Source organism: Numida meleagris, chromosome 14, assembly GCF_002078875.1.
Source record: "Numida meleagris isolate 19003 breed g44 Domestic line chromosome 14, NumMel1.0, whole genome shotgun sequence".
NCBI classification, from domain to species: domain Eukaryota; kingdom Metazoa; phylum Chordata; class Aves; order Galliformes; family Numididae; genus Numida; species Numida meleagris.
In genome coordinates this window covers 9,771,992-9,794,314 of record NC_034422.1, presented here as the reverse complement: position 1 = coordinate 9,794,314, position 22,323 = coordinate 9,771,992, and the positions used below count along the sequence as shown (strand labels likewise).

General features: G+C 51.5%; 1 protein-coding gene across 3 annotated transcripts in view; it reads right to left on the bottom strand.

The window, feature by feature from the left end:
- The window catches only part of PXN (paxillin), a 38,117-nt gene extending 16,593 nt beyond the window's left edge, over positions 1–21,524 (bottom strand). The window contains exons 1-4 of one of the 3 annotated variants that reach the window (XM_021412416.1): positions 11,386–11,689; positions 10,683–10,772; positions 2,086–2,312; positions 1,514–1,629 (exon numbers count right to left, since the gene is read on the bottom strand). In XM_021412416.1, the coding sequence (XP_021268091.1) occupies positions 1,514–1,629; positions 2,086–2,312; positions 10,683–10,772; positions 11,386–11,674 (722 nt within the window). In that variant the 5' untranslated portion in view covers positions 11,675–11,689. Of the gene's footprint in view, positions 1–1,513; positions 1,630–2,085; positions 2,313–10,682; positions 10,773–11,385; positions 11,690–17,443; positions 17,648–21,457 lie in introns of those variants that run through there. The other 2 variants (XM_021412418.1, XM_021412417.1) reach the window with 2 other exon arrangements.

Sequence of the window (22,323 nt, the reverse complement as noted above, 5' to 3'; positions counted from 1 at the left end):
TGCAGGGCCAGCACAGACTGCAGAAGAGGCAAAGTACAAAACTCAAGCTACCATCAAAAAGCCAAAAGCAGCAGGTTTTGTGTCCTGCAAAAGGTTGCCACAAGGTGTCTTCTCAAGTCCTCAAACCTTTACTTTGGTGAATTCTAATCAATTTCTAAGAAAGTAATCTGAAAGCATTTTCCACTGTGTTCAATACATAAGCCTTTAGAGAAGTTTACCTACACATGAGTATATATAAAGCACTGGCTGTAATTACAGCTCATACTGTAAGGAAGATCCCATTTAGCCACGCACAACTGCAAGGTGTTTCAAAGCAAAACAGTACCAATGCAGTGATTTTTACAGTAACTACACTAAAAACAATCTTCCCATTGTCAATAGCAGGGAAATAATTTTCTCATAGTTTTACTAATGGCCAAATAACTTCTGATGCTTTAGAGGTTCTTATTCGATCAAAAAGATACTTTCCAAATCCAAATCTCGTGCACACACCCAGCCTTCTGCTCAGAAAATTGGTACGTAGCAGGTTTAGCACTGTCATACCTATAGCACTGGTGACAATTATGGAACTTCATAAAGGTAGTTATTATCTTTCTCTTCAGATTGAAAACAAAGTCCACAAATGCAGTCTGAGAAGGGCACACTTCATCCTGGCCTGAGCACACAAGCTCCAATTCACACAAGAACCAGACCATGCCAGACCTTTTTACAAGAGGATTCAAGGCCCTAATTATCTTGATTTTATACTAATTGCATGCAGCTCTCGAAAAATTGTAATTACCGCCTCCATTCAGCTATCTCTGGGTATGTCTGGTTCTATCCAGTAATAGTTCTGGTTGCAAGCAGCTTTCAGCTCCGTATAAAGACCTAGGCATAGTTTGAACATGACAGGAGAGCAACTCTTGTCCCCACACTGTAGAAAGGTACCCAGGACAGAGTGCATCACATGGGGCCATCAGAGATGGAGTTCTGACAGCTTCCTCCTCTCTCACCCCCATGCCAGCAGAAAGGTCTTTCTTACCACACAGGCCATCCCTACAACCTCTCAGTGCAAGGACAGCTGTCCATGACTATAATGCAATCAGTAAGTGGTAATGTCAGAAGTACTGAAGCCCTCATCAAGAAATTTAAATGTACTTGAAAATCCAAATCACTGCACATCCTGCTAGGTGATAGGTAACTTCAGACAACTAAGACCTGCGGGGCTGTTTAACAGGGGGCATGGATTTATCACTTGTTTCTGGATTGTATCCCTCAACACAATCCAGATCCAGTCCTGTCTGATGGATCCTCAAACCTCTTCCACAGCTGAGCAAACTGAAGGCCCAGGTCAATGCTTTAAGTGAATAGACAAGGTGTAGCAGGAGCCTCTTACAAACAAGGTAACATAAACCAACACAGGGCAACAGAAGCTATACATGAAGCATAGTGTTTGTTTGCAGTTACAGAAGGCAGCCTGAGCCACAGCAGGCTCAACCTGAGTCAGGCTTCTCTCTTAGCAGGGACAAGTTACCTGTAGACGTGTTCCTCCTCACTGGCACGGGGAGAAGGGGAGCTGAGCCCGTCTCTAGGAACAGAGGCACTGGAGCTTTTGGCACTAGAGCTGTATATAGGAGACTGGGACTGAGGCTGTGGAAACAAAATTTGCATTGGAACCAGGAAACGCAACAAGAATACACACACTGCATTGCAACCCCACATACTGCAGGAGAAAGCCCAGCAGCAAAAAGCTGTTACAAAGCCAACCCAGCCCCCATGGACACCAAGGAACAACTGTTTTCCACTTGCCTCAGATTTGCCTATGAGTCGCAGACCTGAGCTGGAAACCCCCAGCCTGCTTTCCACAGGCTACAGGACAGATGACTAACCCTAATCCCGTCACACCACTTTGCAAGAGCAACAACGATGGGTTTTGAGTTCTTCTCTGCCATTTGATCTGACCTGCCCTCATTTCCCCAGTCTGCTTTTATCCAAACTCATCCTCCCTTCTTGCTGTTTCCTCCCCTCATCTAGTCCCTTGAGAGATACTGCGCCAAGAAACCAAGCACACGCTCTCCCCACCTCCATCAGCACGTGCCCACTTACTTGCTGGTGGGCGTATCTGGATACGCTGGGTTGCCACTGGTCTAAGGGGTCGATCACGGTGCCATTTAGGGCCTCACTGGAAGGCGGCGGAGGCACCGGGGGTGGCACAGCAATCTCCTGGTACGTATGGTTTCCAGTCGGGTAGGAGTAAGGCGTTTCCTCTGTTAGAAATACTGGTCGCTTAGAGATGTGTGAGGTGGTGGATTCCAGGTCTGCCAGTAAGGCGTCTGCAAGGACGAAAAGAAAATTAAAATACACAGTATTGTGAAATCCCGGACGACAGCTTCTTTCGCCTCATTCACAATATCCACATCAGAAAGGCTTCAGGAAGTTTCCATTCAGAGCGATCTACCAAAAGCTGCGAGATGCTGCTGCAGCCCCAGACTTCCAGTACAAAAAGGTTCAGAGGTATGAGAGCAGTCAGAAAACCCGCGTCAGTCTCAGATTTTTGTCTTAGCTGGAAAACCGCGCAATAACTGCAGTCGCACAGCGTGTGCTTTGCAGAAGAGCAGCCTAGAAGAAACCTGCCTCGAGATGGACTTGCAACAGGATATTGACACAGGCTAATTACAGGCCCCACATCATCATGGAGTCATTTAACGTGGCCGCAGGCGCTGCTTTTTGCAGGAAACAAGATCTCGGGAGGGGTTTTCTCCAGAGTTTAAGGCACTGCAGGAAGCATGCAACTTTCAAATGAGTCTGTCACCGTGGCAGAAGGAAGACGTGCTTCAGCTTTCCTAAGAAGAATACTCTGGACCTATCACCCAGTTAAGTAGTTTCCAGAGCCTGTCAGGTAAAGGCAATTTCTTTTCCTGGAAACAATTCTCAGCTTGCTGGGTGGAGCCTGCTCACAGATTCCTGAAGAGAAGAAAAAACTTCCACTCGCTAGAAACACCTGCACTCGTGCCAGGCGGAGGAACACACACCATAAGGTCAGCACCTCTCAAATCTTAAAGCAGGAAAAAATACGCTCCCTCGACAACAGGAGGAGAAAACCCACTTTTTGCCTTTCTGGACTTCCTCCTGCAAACTGCCCTCCGCCCATTCCAAGCCCTGCACTTCTCTGCTATGACTCACAGGCAAATCCCAGCTTGCTGGGTCTTCTGTCCTGCGATCCCACCCCGCTGAGCCGACTGCAGCCCAGGGTGGGGGAAACTCCGGCCAACAACTGCAGGTCTGCACTGCATGCACTCCAACAGAAAGCCTCGCTGGCCGCCTGCCCAGCTCTCCAGCGAGTTCAAGCACACACCTCTTTAAGGCCATTAGAGAGGAGCCGGGTTGCTGGGGACAGCAGGGCCCTCCATCACAAGAGCATCAGGACATACCTGGTAGGACCCAGCGGTGATGTGGAGTTCAGCCAGACACCAGCGACGCGACTTGGGCAAACCTGGAGGAGAGGCCCTGGGAAACCCCCTGCCCAGCACGGAGCTCCCTCCCTGCACGCAGATCCAGCTGTCAGAGCAGTCTCAGTGAGCAGGAGCTGCCCTTCGCCCACGCACAACAGGGAACTCGATTCCCAGACTTCAGGGCTGAGGATTGAGCCCAAGTGGAGGGACCCAGCAGGCTCCTGCAGGCTGGGTGGCAGGGAGCTGAAGTGACCAGCAGGCAGTGGAACAGCAGCTGAGCCAGCTCACCCGAATGGCTGCCTACCAGCTCCCAGGGGCTGGCACCCGCCAGCCCAAAGCCACTTCCTTAGTGCAGCCAAGGCACTTAGCAAGCCTCCCAAAAATATATTAAAGGGTCAAATGGAGGACAGCATCATCGCATTACGAGACAGGAAGGTGCTGCTTTTATATTCAACTCTTCCACAAAGCAAAGCATCGTAAGAGAAAAGAACAAAAAAGAGCAGTTCCGCCTGCTGATAACAAATCTGCTATTAGCAAATTGAATACTCCTTTCATTTAGCCAGAAAGATACTCCAAAATCATTTAAACCAAAGGCATCTTCTCAGGGGGACCAAAATAGCCCAGGAGCAGATTCACCAAAGGGATACAGCTTGCTGCAGCTGGGGAAAATGAGTTTGATCTTCTTTTTAAGCAGAAGAACAGCTGGTGGATTCCACAGTGAAAGGCACAGACATACCTCAGGAGAACGCTGAAGAGCTGCAGTTTTTCCAGCCAGGTCCTGTGGCTGGAGGGTTTGGGCACGCAACCTCCAACAGAAGTGCCACCCAAGAAGGTGTGGCTTTTGTTTCTCCCCACCAATGACAAAAGCAAATCAAACTCTACCAGGAAGTAAAAATCTCCTGAGGTTGTATGGCTCCTCCAGCCCCATATGGGGACCCGAGTCATTTTTCCACCCTCCAACCCCAGCCCTCCCTGCAGGGTGGACAAATGTAACCAACTCACCACACAGTTTGCCTCCTCAGCTCAGCATCTGCTGCTGAAGGGCTCCTTGGGCAGAAACACAGTGCTTTTTACTTATAGCACGGAAGGGAGCTCAGCTAAATGTAGGGGCTTATTCCAACAAGCCTGCAGAAGAGGGGCCTGGCAACGCCAGGAGCGCCCTGCTCTCAGGCTGCGAAGGAGTTAAGGAGACATTGCAGTTTAATGATTAACTTCCCCCATTCCCTCCCCCTTCCTGACTCGAGCAAACAAGGCAGAACTGAGGAACAGGAAACAGAGGGAGGAGAGAAGGCTGGAGAGGAATCACGCAGTTGGAGGGTTACTGCGACTGCACTCCACTTCCCAACTGATGCCACTGCAGCTTCAGGAACGCGTGCACACCTTGCTTCCCCTGTGGCACAGGGCCCCTCGCTCTCCTTGCTCACCCTGTGTTCTGCAAAGCCTCCCTGCTCTTTGCCTACCTGCCTGATGTGCCCAGAGCCGGGTCGTTCCTCCCCGAGCTCACTGCCACGATGGACGGAAGCTCTTCCCCATCCACGTCCATCCCCATTTCTGTTTCCAGCCACGTGTGCCCCTTCCTGGACCAATTCCAATTACCAGAACACAACATGAGGCAAGGGAAGGAGCAAAGGAGGGAGTACTGATGGAAAAAAAAAAAAAAAGAGCCATTGCTCCCCATCTTTCTTTCACAAAAGGGACCGTAAGGACCAGACAGCCTTAACCTGGAGGACTGTAACAAAGGTGCTGTGCCTTGCGCTGCTCTGTCGCTGCAATGACTGCTCCACAAATAGAAATACTCAATTCTTAAACAGAAATATGACGGGCTTTATCGATCTCTCAGCTAATGAAGTGCTCCTTCCCAAGGCGGCTCCGCGGCACGGGGCTGCAGGAGGTGTCCATCAGCTCAGAGCCACACAGCCCACAGGGCACACGCCAGCAGAGCGACGCAGCCGTCAGAGGGCACCAGCACGGCCCCTGAGGACGGAGCAGGGACACGCGGTGGCAGCAGCTGGCTTGGCACTGACTGCACCTCACTTGGTCACCTACAGCCAGGGACCCGTCCCCGCTTTCGGCACACAGAAGCCTTCTGTCAGCACTTCTGTGCTGGGGAGCAGGGTGTGAAAGAGCGAGGGTCGCTCGCTGCCAACACGGCCACCACTGCAGTCGCAAAGCCCTGGCTCCCCGTGTGCCACACGCGCCCCAGCACCACCTGGCACAGCGGCCTGAAGATGTGGGAGAGGCACAGAAGAAGAGTTTTCTTCCCTCCGCCGCGGGACCCAAAAGCTTGCACACACAAGGGAAATCACACTCCAGCCAAAGGGCTGCCCAGCCCACATCCTGCCCGCTGCGAGGGGACATCTGCGTTCACCTCCAAGCAGCATTTCGATGCTGTGTTTCCTGTGGAGGAGGGACAGTTAAAGAGTGACATCACGACTGATAATTTACTACTAAACAGCACTCTGAGACATCTAGAGGTCTGGGCACGTTTGACTCTCCCTTATGCAAGAAAAGTCATTATTATCTACAGGGTTCTTGGGATTCTGGCCTTCCGATCCCACACACAGCTCTGCAGATGCATTAGATATGGATGAGCGGCTCCTAACACCAGCTGCACTGCTGCCAGCCCCTGTCAAAGCCCTGCCCGTCACTCAGCCTGGGACTGAAACTGCAGCGCAATGTGCTCTGCAGAGTTAGAGGAGGGTGGACAAGGTGCTGACGTCCGGCGCACTGAACTCCCCAAAAAAAGCCCTTGCAGCAAGACGAGCAGCAGGATGAAAGAGCAGGGCAGCACCTTAGGGGAAGTCCCGCTCACCGGTTCAAGCTGCACTGAGAAGAGCACTCTTCTGCAGAGGTACCCTGCATGTCCCTGCACACACCTCGTGCATTCCCAGCATGGAATCCTGCACCATCCCTGCATGCCAGCACTCGCTAGTGCTGTCCTCTGAGTGCTCCATGTGGTGTGCAGCCCCAGGCCACATTCCTCGGTTTTGTCTGATAAAGAGCAGTAATGCCCAGCTGGGGTCACGGCACAGCCCCGAGGCAGAGCACAGAACGGATAACACGGAACCCTTTGTACTGATGAACACAGCAACTCCCTCTTCTGTAAATCTGAGCTGTGCCCAGCCCTGCTTAACAGATAGTGAGGTGGTTAGAAAAGATACCGACATGCATCTTCCCACGTGCAGAGCACGCTCTTGGGTCACTCCCTGCTCCCTGTGCCTTCCATGCACATCAGAAATGCTCCCACAGCAGAACACATCACAAACCAGCACCAGAGAAGCGTGCATAACAAGGCACTGACAAATTCCCATCTGCCCACCAGCAACAGGTAAATTTGCTTTTGCCTATTAAGGAAAAGCCTTCTATACCGAGCGTCCAGCATGACTCTGGGCTGAGAGGGCTGGAAACACAGGAACCTCAGCACAAGGATGCCAGCATTAGTGCCAGAAGAGAGAAAACCAGCTGGGCTTTCCACATGGAGGTCATGGCTGAGGATGAGCCATTAAGCCGTGCTGACACCACACGTCGGAGCATCACCAGTATGGCAAGCAGATCAAAAGGGTGGTGGTCACGTTTTCTCCTTCATCCCATCTGCTGGGAAGGAAACGGACGCATAGCTGAGGCAGGATGCTTCAAGTGCCCCACATTTCAGCTGCTGAACGTGGAAGGCTGTTAGCAGCATACGCACACCCGTCAAACCACACACCACCTGCAGCTCTGCTTCTCGCAAGGGACATCTGGAAAGCAAGCAATGCCAGAGACAGGATTCTTCACCTTCACGTCACCCTGCCACGTGTCCCTGCAGCCCGGGCATGGCACACCAGGACATCAGGGTGAGATGTCTGAGCACGTGCTGCAGCGCTTCCCCTAGCACAGTGCAGCGCAGGTGGCTGCACCTCTCCCTTTCCTCCCCATGCAACCAGAACCATGCCCTGGGTTAGGCAGCAGATTTGTCACTGACTCGGCAAAAGGAAATAGAAAGTGAAATAGCTGCAATTACTGGTGTAATGTAAAGAGAATGAGGGGAACTGCAGCTTCAGAACCGAACCCTGAGCTCCCAGACTCATTATGTAGGCTCTTTGTAAAATCCCGGAATCCAAACATTAAAAACCTCCTTAGGTTCAAGTGAGTCTTTCCTCCCTCAGCTCCAGCAACTCCAGCTCACATACAGGGAGACAGCTCAGGGCGGTAACCCAACCCCTGGCAAGACAGATTTACATTGTGAGTAACTGCAAAGGAATGGGGAGCTTGGGTATATTTATCCTGCTAAATGGCCTTTAGAAGAAACATGTGCAATGCTCAAAGAGCTGCATCCCAGGGACTTGCTGGAGCCTTGCTGCAGAACTTCTTGCTGCCTTCAGGCGTCAGTGGGAGCCCCGGAACAGCAACACTGTTGTCAGCAGTCTCCTTTTTAATGGTAAATTTGACTTAGTGAAATTGAGGAGAATTGTAAGAAATTGGACAGGCGTGAACAGGTGAACACAGGCATTAACTGCCAGGTAAAAGAAATGTAGTGGCAGGTTAATATGGCATTATATCCTAATCAATGCTTTTACATGCAAAAAAAAAAAATGATCAGAAGCTACAAGAGCAATAACATCCAAGACTACATTCAGAATGAGACCTGAAAAACTGGATGTGCGGAGAGATGCTCTTAAAATCCTGGTGTTCACTAACTCACATAAACAGAAAGCACGTGAAACGGGTTGGCTTACTCTTGGAAACATTTTTGGAAGGAGACATTTTGAAGTTTTCCCAAGTATAACCTTAACATTGAGGGTGGCTAGCATCCAGGACACGAAACAGCCCTCAGCTCTCCTGTCAAGCAGGGTCAGATTGTTATTAAAGACAGAAAAATTCAAGGCGCAGGAGGTAAGTCATTTGCCAGCCTGAACAACCACGGGACTGCCCACACCAGTATTTTTAATTCAAGCTGTCAGGACCTGTCCAGAGGAAATTCAGATGACGCAGCCAAAAAAATCACTCCGCTGTTTGTCATGTGTGCCAGTGGCTGGTGCTTATCGCTCCTCATCAAGGTATCAGAGCAAGTGCCTAGGGTCACGGATACAGGGCTGAATAAGAGGGACATCTGGACTGGTATCGATACAGGGCACAGGCAGCTCCAGCAGAGGGCAATAGGTGAAAATCCCTGAAGCTTCGCTATTCCCCGTAGCTAAGGTTTCCCCTTCCAAGTAAGGGTGGCTGGCAAAGGCTCCCAAGGCTCAACAAGAACTCATACTGGGGCAGATACAACTGCTTCCAGCATCACCTGGTGGGGGTCACCACAAATCCCACCCACGCCACAACCAGAACACAGCCAAACCCGCCGGCGCTCCCCAGGCCAGCAGCCCACACGCACGGCTCAATTTAAACCTCTGCTGGTAGCACTCAAAGAGCAGGCTCCGAGATGTGTTCTGTACAATCAGCTGCAGCAGTGGCTGTGGCTTTTTGTCCCAACCGCTGAGCCCCACGGTGGAGAGCCTGCCCCGGGGCTTGTGGCCAGCTCACATGCACTACCACCACTCCTACTGCACTGCAACCACTCCGGGGTTGCAGGGCTGTGCAAATGCAGCCGGCTCAACACTATTTTGAGAGCTGGTCATCTTTACTGCTCCCTGCACGTTTGAGGACGAGTTCAAGCCCCACGGGCTGTAGCTGTAGTTTACAGCAAGGCAGGCAGCCCCACACTGCCCCTGAGCCCGTAGCCAGACCCTTCCCCCGCCACCCAGCCTCACAACCCTGCAAAAGTTATTCCTCTTAGATAAACTCACTACGTTTCTTGGAAGCCTAGCTCCAGCCACTCTGTGACTAAAGCGCCTCTTAGAAAACATTTTAAAGAGAGTGACGCCAAAATTCAGCCCTTCTCTAAACTGACAGAATAAATAGTCTGGTTGAGACAGGAAATACTGTACCTCCATCTACCAAAGTCTGGCCAGAGCACAAACTGAAATCCAGCTCCATCCAGCCGAAAGAAATCCCCCATCCTCCCTCCCATTCCCGTAATTATCCTACGTCTCTGATGCAGACCACAAAAACAGCAGCCTGAAAAGGGAACGATCAGCAGACAAACTGCGATGCTCCCAAATTCAGGAGACATCCCTCACCACTACCAGCCACTGCCACGGGCTTTGCAGCCCCACATGGCTCCAGCAGGGCTGCACAGTGCACAGCCTGCTGCTGGTGCTGCTCTGCTCACACCAAGTGCGTGCCAAGCATTAGCTTTTGATACAGACTACCCCCTCCCATAAAGCCCTGAAGAAAAGCCAACTCAGCATGCTACAAAAGAAGGCATTAAGTGAGCTTGCACCCACTACAGGATCCTTCTGAGGGGTGGAAGAAAGTGAGCAATGTGTGCTCGTCCTGGGAAAACACAGAGGTCAGCACAAGATCCTCCCTGGAACCCGCCACACCACTTCCTTCCAAATTAACAGAAGCATTTCACTGCACCACGCAACTGCCCGGTAACCTCGGCAATGGGGCGGTGTCAGAGTGCTGACAGAGCCAGCCTGCCAGCATCACGAGGGCAGCCAGCTCCTGTGCAGCCAGCCACGAGGCTTCCAAGGGCACAGGCACTGCAGGAGGGCAGCCAGCAGCCTGCAGGAGGCACCAGAAGCCCCAGGGCTCCCATCCTGGAGGGAGCAGCCCCGATGCCACAGGCTGGGAAACCCTTCCAGCGCTGGCTGCATTCACACCACGGGTTGGCAGGAAGGTAACCTCACCTTACCCAGACCCACAGGGCATGGGATCATCGTCGCAGCACGTGGGCTGACAGACAGACACGGCAACCGCCTTGAAGATCCGTGTCAGCACAGTTTCCTGGATGAAACAACACAAATCCACAGCGTTCCCTGGCCTACAGCCCTGCGTGAAGGAACCACAACAGATTTTCCTGTAGGAACAGAAGTTTTCCATTTAGCTCTTGAACAGTAAATTAGACCCCAGCCCAGGCAGAGGGAAGTGAAGCACCACCTACAAGAGGAAGGCACAGTCATTCTGCCTTCCTCCAACTTCCCTAGAAAAACCTTCACGCCCTTTCTGTTATCTCAAACAGCTCATGAGGTGTTTCACATCATCTCCAACGCTTTGAAGACATCGTTACCCCCACACAAACTGGAACAAATGAGGCACACCCATGAGACTCCTTAAACTCTTGAAAATCCGAAGACAAACAGAACCAGCCAGGCTATGTATGTGCTAACAGCAGCCAGGTCCCAGTGTGTCTAACAGTCACACTGTCACAGTGATACATACTCCTCCATGTACATTTGTTGAGCATTCTCACACTGGAAGTGATCTGTGATTTAAACATCATCTCCTTTCGGAAGGGATGTAGTTGGTGCACTAGAAAAAAAACAAAAAGAGCAGGAAGATTACCAGACACATCCAGAAGGAAACACGGATTTGCTTCCTGGATGTCACTGGAATGGAACCTACTGCAGCCAAACAGGGCAGCCTTTTCCAGTTCTCCCAGTTAAACTCAGCCCACTCTGTGGCTGGGGCTATCACTCTTGGAAGCTGTCAACAGAAAGACCAGGAGCAACAATGTCTCACTGGCTGTGTAGATTCAAAGACAGAGCAAAGCAGGGCTGTATAGATGCAGCCTAAGCTGGCTGCTGAGGTCCAGTGCTCTGCCTCCAAGGAGCAGCACCTGAGCTCACCAGCAGCACCACTACAGCTCTGGTTTCTCAGCCTGCTTGCACCCAAAGGTATGACCTCCTATTTATTTCTCATTTCCAGAAAGTCCTGGGGAGGGTGGGAGGGAGGAGTTACTTCCTGTCACATACCACATCCACTTTTAAATAGCACAGTTTCTCCTGCACTAGAGGTGAAAAGAGACCTCTTATACTCCACTGTTTAAATTCACAGACCCAAGCAGCAACCTCAGCTCATCCCAGAAAAAAAACACCCTTTGTTAAGGCCTGGTGCCTTAAACTGAACTCATGCTCCAACTTACTGGGCAGACGACTGGTCCTGGTGCCAGAGCCACCAGGGCCAGAGCCCAGGGGCACAAACCTCGAGTCCTCAGTGGTGCAGCTGGGGGAAGCTACAAGAGAACATAATCGCTTGCGTGGTTCCTTCCCATCTTGATTCACTGCACTCTCAAGACGAATCCTAAGCAACAGGAAACAATTACCAAAAATGGACAAGCTTAAGTCAAAAAATTCTTCTGCTGTTCTATGAACAATCTTCTGAAGAATAAGGAAAAGCATGGCAAGAGTTGGCGAGTCACAGCCCTGGCTCATCCTGTGACGCAGCAGCAGAGCTCGCCCCACAGCTCGCACCGTGGTGAGGAGCACAAAGCCACGCTCCGGCTTTCTGAACAGGGAAGCTGGAGATTGCACAAGAGAAGTCTGGAAGTGCTGTACTTATTGCAGAGATTCAACCAGATTTCACTCGGTGCTTCAGCTCGTGGCCGTCGGTGATTCAGACGGGACTGAGGAGACACCGCAGCCCCCAGATGACTGTCCTGCCCACGCCTTACAGCACTCACAGCAGAAGTGGGAGCTGTTTGCAGCCATGTTTTTCAGTGACAGCACCTGACGGCTCCACACCTTAAACCTAAACCTCCAGGAATTCCATGTGGCATTGATACAACAGGCTGCGACTCGCAGCAAAGCCTGCAGCCACAGCACCCGAGCTCCGACAGAGGCCACAAATCAGAACGCTCGCTGTAACGCCCAAGTCCCCAGCAGCAAGAAAAATCACCTGCCATGCAGGAGCGGAGCTGACCCGCAGCAGCGAGCAGCCCAATTTAACATGGCAAGCCCATGTTATATCAGAATAGAAAGTAAGTCTGCCTCTCAGGCCTGTCCTAAAAATACTTAAGTTGGAATTTCTCGGTCTCGTTCTGTCGCCTGCTATGAACCCCGTCTGCCACCACGTCTTTGTCAGAAGCCTGTCCTCCGGAGAGCAAATAAACTGATGTTCATACAGGACATTGCAGCCGGGCCCCCTGAAGAAGAGAAGCAACAATCTGCACAAATTAGATTGCCTCGGTCTCTCAACCACCAAATTGGAAACAGCTTTCGTCTCCAAGGAGGGTAAGCACAGCCTCTGACAGCGCCCTTCCAGCGCGGCTCTTCTTGTGCAACATCTATTTCTGATCTCAGCCCGAGAGCACACAGCTCCTCGGGCACTTCCAGGAAGCCCCAGACAAAGGCACCAGCAAATGGCCAGCGCTGACCTCACCGTCTCCGCGAGGGAGCTGAGCTGGCTCGCACAGAACTAAAGGACATCGGCTCTGCCAAAGCACGGCCACCCCCACGCAGCACCGGGCTGAAGGGCTCCCTGCTGACTTCGGTGGGACAGGTCGGGACACGTGGACGTGTTTTACACGGAGCAGCTGCTGCCAGCTCGGTACTGACCTGGGCTGGATCGCTGCCAGCATCCTGGGAGGAAGAAAGTGGAAGAAAAATTAATCACCGACGTACCAACGTTTTTAGTACTCTTTCTACCCTTCTCATGCGAAAGGCCAATTAAAGCTTCCCCACGCATGCCATAGGAATTTTTACTCGCTGCTGGTTTCCTTCAGAACGTTTCTAGAAACGGGGATCAACATTCAGAAAAGAATCCAACAAGATCTGCTTCTCCTCTGCCAAAACAACAAAGAATATTCACGAAAACCAAACAGGCGGCACTGAGCTGACCCCTCAGGGACAACTTCCCAGGGCCAAGGCTGATCCAAATACCAGCTGCCTTGTACTCCTGCAGGAAGAGGGGCTCAGCCCAGGCAGCTATCTGAGGAACCAGACCCTTCCTGCTGGAGCAGCACACAGATCCACGGCCGTTAGGTCACACGGTGCTGCTCCACAGGCTGCCACGCCTCACCCGTGCCGCTCTCTTCAAGCTAGATACACCACATGGATGCCATGTAATTAATACACTGCCAAAAGTCCACCTGCAGTGACAGGAAGGACAGCGGGCAGGAGTGAAACAAGGCCCCATCGCTTGTGCGCCAGGCGCTGCTCAGCCCCAGGCTGAGGCTTTCAGACCAAACGGCCAAGAGCAGAGGTGTGGGGCACCCGGCCACTTCCAAGCAACCCTCCACGTGCCCACTGAAAGGAGGACAGGCATTTTAATGGCATTTTTTAAGCCCTGGGTGGGCTCCATTTGCATAACTGTAGGCAGCACTGAAGTTACAGTATGCGCTAATGAGCGGCGGGTAACTCTTGTGAGGGGTTTCTAAGCAGGGGCCTGGTGCCATGAGTGCCAAAACAGCAGCGGCTTCCAAACCTTTGGGCAGCAGCACACCTCCTTCGCTTGTAATTTCGGGGCCCCCAGGTGGCAATGAGACGTTGGTAAATGTGAGGATTTAACAGGACACCTCCCACAGCTGCGCAGCACTTACCACTTGCAGTTCATAATTTGGAACTGCTGATTCTACTCATCTGGGGAAGGAAAACGTCACATCAGGGTTTACATAGGAGCAGAGCACGAGAGTTCCAGGGAACAGCGAGCGCCACGGAGCTCGGGATACAGTTTCACAAGATGCAGAAAGACAAATTAACAGCTCTCCACTGCCAAAAATGGAGACGTTTCACTCTCTCTTCCAGACATGTGCTGCTGCCACTTACTTCTCTTGGCTCTAGCTCTTCCAAGACCCCTCCACCAAGCAATTTAACAGAATACAGACCCTCCCCCCAGAAAATAAATACGGTTTCTTCAGAGTTAGAAAAGCAAGGCGAGCGGAGCAACTGGCAAAAAGGGAGGGGTACGTCCACAGGCAGAGCAGGCAGCAGAAGGAAGGCACAGGAGATGGAAGTCCAGCATCCCTTGCACAGCTTCCTGCAGGACCACTGCAGACCCAGCACCTCACTCAGCTGCAGATCACTGGGGCCGGATCCATCCGCACAGGTCATGGCTTCGGCTGCAGCCGGAGACAAACTACCGTCGCAGTTTGCACATTGCAACTTAATTATCCGCCTTTTTAAAAGTAAGAGAAACAGGAAAGCATGTGGACCTCTAACCAATAAAGGGAAGGATAAGATTTGCATGGGCGTGCGAGAATAGACAAGAAGCTTCAGGGAAGAAAAAAAAACTGCATCTTTTAAACAGTGGAAATCCTATCCAAACAGCATAAGCAGATCTGAACATAGGCCTTTCCAGGCAAAGCGCCAATGACAAAATTTGAGACACCCATAAAGATGATGAAATGAAGGACAGAAATATTAGTATGAATTCTGAATTCATTACAAGCATTAGAAGCACAAGTCCTGCCCGTGAGATACAGAACCCTCTGGCCACCAAGCAGGAGACCAGCAGCACAGGGCAGCACGCTGAACAGACACTGCCATCGTGTCCACATTTAGTACAGCCTCACTGAGACACTCCCAACCTGAAGGATACCATAATGCAAGCCTGGAAGATCGTAGCTTACCAGAGATTATTCCGTGTACTGTAGCAACTTGCCTTTAGTAGCGAGCACGGCTCTGAAGAGTGTAAATGCAAACAAAGTCCAACAAATGCAAATCTGCCCTTACAAACCAAGATGCCCTGTGCTGGAAAACCTTATGCCTGCAAGGAGAAAGGAAGTCCCAGCAAATCTCACCCAGGTACTGCGGATACCAAATAAGATCTCAAAGGCCTTTTCCAACGTAAAGGATTCTCTGAGTTAAGCCGAGTTACGGAGACGTGCTGCCTGAGCTGCCAGCTGCTCTGAGAGGAGCTGCCCCTCTTGTCAAGAAAACCAAAGTTTGCCCAAGGCGCCGTACGGTTGAACTGGTGTTCCAAAAACTCGGCTGCTAACAAAACACTCTCAAAATGGTGGATCCTTCTTTTTAGGAAGTTGTTGTCGTTTCTGTAAGGGTTCTCTGCAAGAGTGGGAGCAGACTTGGAAGCAATGGCGACCTGTGGCCGAGCCAAGAAGCGTTAAGTCATCACCGGGACCCGGCTTACACAAAGCACAGCCAAGAGCACAGTGCGAGCTCTCCAAACAGGGCGGGGGGAACCGACACCTCAACACGCAACGTTTTTCAGTCATGCAGGTCTTAGTACTACTTATAACTACAATAGGTAGAAAGTTTTTAAAGGAGGCTTTCGACGAGCGTTCTACTGAAAGCTGAAGATAACCCCAATCCAGAGCGGGGAAGTGACATCTTTGAAAGCCCGCCCAGCAGAAAAGGCCACAGAGCACATGGGGGAAAGAGCCCATGGTAGAAAATCTTTTTTTTTTTCCTTTTTTTTTAACTTGATCAACAGCCCATGGGAATGGCACATTCCAGCAATGAGTGTGGGAAGTGGTTCCCCCCGTGCACTCTGGGAGCTGTGGGTGGCAGCCCAGCAGCCTGCTGATGGCAGCTCCAGGACACGGCGTTTCTCCCAGCATCAGCAGAAGAATGTGGCTCAAGAGTTTCACAAAAAAACCCACAGAAAGAAAGGAAATTGTTCAAGCCAGACAGAAAACTCACACTGAATTCAGTCAGAGAACGGGGCGGATCTAGGGAATCTGAGGTTCTCTCATCTCCTCCTGCTACACAAAGGCAGATGACCTATGGTTCCACCTATCCCCCAGCACCACAGCAGAGCAACCCTTGCTGGCTTCTTCACCTGCCAGAGAAATAACAAGCATTTCTTTCCAAAAGCAGCATTAACAAAGGGAACAATTGCACGTCAGCATCTCCACCTCAGCACTCTGCACTCTGACAACTGAAGGCTGTTTTGCTCGTAAGAAAACTCATGACCATAGTTAAAAAAAATCATGATGGAAACAGAGTAGAAAGATTTTGGGAGGTAGAAGATGAGTTAAAAAGACCAATCTCCAGTGCTGACCAAAAATGGAAATGCCAGCAATGCTGAAATAGAAGCAGCATGAGAATAACTTCCCTCTGTAGGTACATGAAATAAATCCTTCTGCAAATCACTTTCTAAAAAAGGGTTTTCAGCATGATCTCTGCTTGTCCCTCCACCCATTCCTAAGACACTAATCACCAGCCAGCTGAGAGAACTGGGGAAAATATCTTGCAGTGATTTGCAGAAGTCAAGATCCCTGGTTCCTCCATTTCTGCTTTGCTGAAGATTAAGTTGACTTTGCCTGTCTCAACCCATCACAGTCTTACCCTTGATGAGAATACAGCAGGGATAACAGAAGTTCAGTTCATTTTCCTACCAAGTTCTTCAGTGCACACTTATTTTATACACACACGTACCTACTCACATCACTTTAAAATTAATCTGATCCCCTTCAGAGCCACGTTGGCATTCACATCACACAGAGAGCCAGAGGGACCAGGCCCCATCGCTTACACGTTGTGTGCACGAGGACAACATCCCCCACACACACAGAGCGACGCAACTCCCTCCCCGAGGACAATATCCCATTCCTATCTCTGCTACAAATCCCTGTTTAACTGCTTAAAGCAGCTGGAAAACAGACTAACCTCAACTCCTTCCCCAGCAAAATAGAGATTTTTTTTTTTTAAAGTGGCTGTTTCTGCCAAGCGAGCACAGAACGCGCTGCATTCCATTTCATTAAAACAATTACTCCGAAGGCAGCCAAGAATGACATAAAGCTTCCTCTGCACCCCCAGCCCCCAGCTCCGCCGGGCAGGACCGCGCTGAGCCACAGCACGCAGTGCTGGCCAGGCCGGCCACAGACTGCATCTTTCAGATGTTGGCAGCAGGATCAGAGGTCCCCAGCAGCCCCGAACACCTGTGCATTGCACACAACCATGTGCGGGGCTGTGGGGATCTGTCTGTGTCGTTTGGTGGCAGGTTAGCATCCAAAACGTTGTGCTTGTGCCCAACTCTTAGAGCAAAACGAATGCTAACCCGGCAGATTTGATCTGAGACTCGTATGGGCAAGGCTTCCCTGCACGGTGCTGACACAGAAGGTGCCGGAGGCGCCAGATTTAAGCAGTCAAGAAGCAGAGGAGCAGCGTGCCACAGCAGCTGTGCCGGCAAGGCGCTGCCAAGGGAGCTGCTCAGGACAGCAGGGCCCCAACCCAGCAGGGCAGCAGCGGGGCAGGCTGACAGCTACAAGCTCCGTGCTAGAGGAACCTGCATGAGGAACCCACCCGACCTCCGTGTGCTCGGCCTGACCGGCAGTTCGAGCTCCTCACAGTTCACGGCAGAAATAAAAGGCAGCTTCTTCTGGCACACACCGCTCACCCACCCACGGCAGAGCTGGCCGCTGATAAGAGGTCTCATGACGTGGCCGAAATGGCATCTCACTCCCTCCCCCAGCGCCCGGAGCTCGTGTCCAACTGCTAGAGCTGCTCACGGCACGCAGAGCGGCTCCAGCTGTGCTCACACTGCCTAAGCAGGCCGACACACACCAAGAAGAGTCTCCCACAATCCAGCAAGAGAGAGAGCTGCAAAGCCTGTCAGTGCTTCCCCTCGGCATCTTGTTCTGTGGGTCACCTCTGCCCCAGAGGGTAATTTGCTAGCAGCACCCACCAACCCTGCTCGTGAGGCAACTGCTGGTGCTGAGAAATGGGGAACAAAGACATAACTAGCGGCCAGAGGACAGGCAGGGAGGGCAGCCAGCTGGGCTGCTGTCTTACTGCAGCCCCTGGGGCATCAGAGAACTCAGCCCACGTGCAGACAGCCTCAGGCTCCTCTGTCTGAGGACCCAGTTCAATGAAGTGGCTCCAATCGAACAGAACTCCTTTCAGAGACAGCCTTGAACTTGTTCAGACCCAAAGAGGCCAGAACAAGGCAGCATTAAACTCCTAATCCCCAGCAAATCATTTGCAGCCCTCCTGCCCGTGACCTTTCCCACTTACCGTTTCCTTTGCCCTCTTCCACTCTCAGGAAAACCTGACCCAGCCACGGTCCCTGAGCTGCCACAAGCTCCCCTACATCAGGGAGAGAAGGCCTCTGCTCACCTTGTTCTGCACGGAGGGAAATAAAGCAAGATCCTACAGAGATGCAGATAGACATGGATTAATTCTGTCTGCCAGCTCAATTTTGTGACAAAAACATGGGACTGCTTTATTCCTGGAGACCTCATGCAGTCTGCTTTACAGCTAAGCCATTTAAAGCACAATTCCCCACGCAAAGCATCATTTGGAAAGTTCATTCCCTGGAGCAGCGCTTTTTTTCTTTTTTTTTTTTTTTTTTTAAATGTTCTTTACAACATTTGCAAAACATTAGAGGTTTAAGCAAGTGCAACGGACTTAGTAAGAACCAAGAAATGAAGCTACACCCATCGCACGCTGCCAGCCACGCTCAGCAGCCCGCCCTGCAGAGCCACCCACACCAAGCTCACACGTGACAGGAGTGCTGTGACGGGCGGTGTGTCAAACAGCATTTGAAGCCTTCCAACTACCCCAGCCTCATGTAAATCACTTCTGCTGAGCTTGTTCACAGCGCAGAAGACAGCCCCAGAGCGCTGCAGGAGAAAGGAGCGGGGCACTGGCAGCGCTGGCTGCCTCCCCCCGGGGCCTGCCCTGCACGCTCTCAGATCCGCAGCGCAGAGCTTTCTCAACCAGCTTCGGAGAAGTTTCCCATGTAAGTTCAGACTCATTTCTGCCCGCTGCGTTTCTACGAGCAGGAAAAAATGCTCACCAGATTCCTAAACAGCACAAGCACGTAACCTCGGGGACACGAGCTCCTATGGCTGGAACACCAAGAACACCAAAGTTGTTCCCACTCTGCTCTGTTTGCTTTATGAGGATTTATAAACATAACTTCAAAGTGTCCAAATGCTCCGGAACCCCTGCCCAGAAAGCCCAGCCAGCTGGCCCGTGCCGCCCTGGTGCTGTTTGCCATGAGAACAAGCACAAATGGGAAAAAAAAAAAAAAAAAGATTAGAAGTGATATGACACAGTCATATGTTATTTTTCTATGGTGTATCTTTAGAACACGACATTCTTCGAATGACTTCACGACATTTTGTGGTAAAGGGAAAGACTTTGAGTAGAACTGCTGTGGGGAACATGGAAGGGAAAGGAAATCGCTCCCCGCTCACAGACTGCCCTAACAGGGGATGGAGAAAGGATGAGCAATCAGAAAGGCAGCACGGGAACATAAACAGAGCTGAGAACAGACACGTATAAATCTAACTCAAACTTGCCACTGTGTGTTTTTCCAGCAAGAGTGATGGGAAGCTTGAAAGAGCGACTGTTCTGAGATCCTGCGGGAAGCTGTTTCAGAAACACAAAGATGACAATAAACATTAACCACACTTTGCCGGTAAGCTGTCACCCCTGTGGCACAGATGGAAAAGCAGTACTCCCGAAGCCAGATCTGTGGATAAATGGTTACTTTATACTGAATCAAACATCAGCTCCAGCCAAAAGAGGCGCCTCGTCCCTCGTCCACGCCCTGGTGGCAGGATGGCTTTGTAGGAACACGTGGCCAGAAAGAGCAAGGACCTGATCTGGCTGAAAACCAACCAGCTCAAACAATTTCCAGAGAGATCGGCTTGCTGACCCAGCTAACTGTGCTGCGGTTAGTAACCATGCTGAAGGGAGATGGGCAGAAAGGCGGATGCGGGGGGGTCAGGTTAAACCGATTTGAAATGACACCTTCCACGTTCCCTCCGATCCATTTACCTCCAGCCCCAACCAGATTGCAGCGGCCCAGCTCCTGCGCTGTGCTGGGTCCAGCTGTCCCACCACGGGGCGAGGGAGCTCCGCTTCCCCAGCCAGCAGCACACATCTGTTTGGGCCGGGTGAGAGGGCTGGCTTCCAGCAGGGCACGCCGACCCGCCCCGCAGCCCCATCCTGACTCACGACGTAAGCAGAAGAGCACAAGGGATGGGGAAGCAGGAATCACCATTTTTGGCTGCAATCTGAAACCGAACTGAACGAGACGTACGGCGAGATGTCAAACACGCTGAAAAACAAGAACAGGACCCAAATGTTTCCGCAGTTCCCCGCTCAGCGTTTGAAATGCAACTGCCTAACAGCCATGACATCCCGTACTTCCAGGGAGTGCCCCCAGACCTCACTCAGCAGGGACGGGCCGGATTGAGCAAGCAACTCATTCCCCGTGCCCCATCTTCCTGTTGTATGCAGGGAAGCTTCCCCCAGACAATGCTTCACTTTCATGCAGCTGAAGCAGAAGAGCACGTTCATTAACAGCTTCCGCATCACACAGACCGGGGCACGGAGCAGCACAGCCTGAGCCTTGGAGCAGGGAGCTGCGATCCCGCTCACACACACACACTGCTTTTCCACCAGCGGAACATGGCTGAATTCAGAACCTGCTCCGGCTTTCTCCAAAGCTGCAGGAGCTCCGGGCTATCACAGCTAACACGGCGCTCTGATTCTGACAGATTTGTTTCGTGGCCGCGGGCTGTTTCCTGCTCCCCCGCAGCCGCGCTGTTGTCACACAGATTCGGGTTAAGGAATTTAAACGTCTCTGTCTTAGCAGTAGTTCAGGAAAACCACGCTGCTGTCCCCAGCAGTGTGCACCGTTACCGCGTGTTCTGCTGCCAGACTTCAGGATTCTGGCATTTCTGGAGCTTCACGTTTCGTCCAATGCAGTTTAAGGGGAAAGCGGATGAGGAAAAAAGGACGCAGAGAAATCGAGGCGCTGTGATCCCCATTTCTTCCTCTCTTGGTTGAGATGCTGTCAGAGGATCGGTTTTAACCAGGAGGGCAGCTGAACACTCGGGGTAAGTTGACCTCTCCCAGACAGAGACAAAGCAGCTAAAGACAGCGCGGAGTCCCGACTTTCCATGGAAATAGAGCAGCAAGAAAAGAAGCCTCTCTGCATTACGCACTGCTCGAGGCAGAGGACTCCCTGTCTGAGCTGCTCAGGACAATGAAGCCCCTGTTTTACAAGGGCTCAGAACAGCTAAGGAGCTGAAACAAGTCAGAACCCCATTGTGCAGAGCAGTAGCTCTGTTTGCAGTCTTCTTGCCCAGCACCGGGAACGAATCAGAAACCTGAGCCAGCAGAAAGCCCAAGCACCAAATTCCCTAGCGGTCCTTCCCCCCAGCACCACTCCCCGGGCACGGCCGACGGTCAGCAATTTCGCAGTGAACTTTCAGTCCAATAAAACCCAAACCCACCACGTATGATTTCAGCTGGAAGGAACAGTCAGAGGCAGGCAGGCATCCCCCCCACGGCACAGACCTGCTGGGAGAGGTGGCAGGCGGACACGTGCAGACCCTCTCCATGTGCCCATGAGCAACCAGCAGCAAATCGATCCTGAGAGGGTGAAGCCATGAAGACAGGGTGGGGGGAAGCCCCTCAGAGAGAGACAGCTTTTAAAGTACAGCCTCCTGTACTGCTGAATCTTCGTGCCCAGTCATCTCAGAGCCACATTGCTAGACAGACATTCTCCAAAAGGAAGAAGAAAAAACTTAGAAGTGAGCAAGCACACCTCCAACAAGCTCCTTACAGCCCAGTCTACACGCAGAGCCAAAGCACTGCCATAAATGCATTCTCATTAAACAGCAGAAACACCTTTGCAAAGCAACTCTCACAAGCTCCAGTGAATGCTGTTTTGCTTTTGATTGCAAAACCCAGTGGGAAAGAAAAAAAAAATCCGAAGTGTTCAAAAAAACTAACCAAGCAGTAGAGAAACAGGAATTGTAAAGCCTCCAAAAGCAAGCTACTAAAAGCAACGCCATTGCTGTTTGGAGTTGCCAAAGCTCTCAGTAAATAAATAACACCCCACATGACTTAAACAAGGTAGTGCCATGGAATCAAGAATAATTCAGCAGCTCAGTCTGCCCAAAGCAAACACATGTGACAGATCACCTGTTGCTGGGGGCACAGCACATAACAACACTACACTGTGAGAAGCTCCTGGGAAGGGGGATATTCCCAAGTCAGGACCTGCACGGCTCAGGACCAGGTTTTATTCTCCCCACCCATTCGCAGCACCACACAACGCCAGCAGAGCAGCGAGCTTCCTGCCCAACTCCAAGCACGTCCGCAAAGCGCTTCCTCTGAGAGGCTGAGGGCAGGCAATGCGAGCCTGGCCAGCTGCCCAG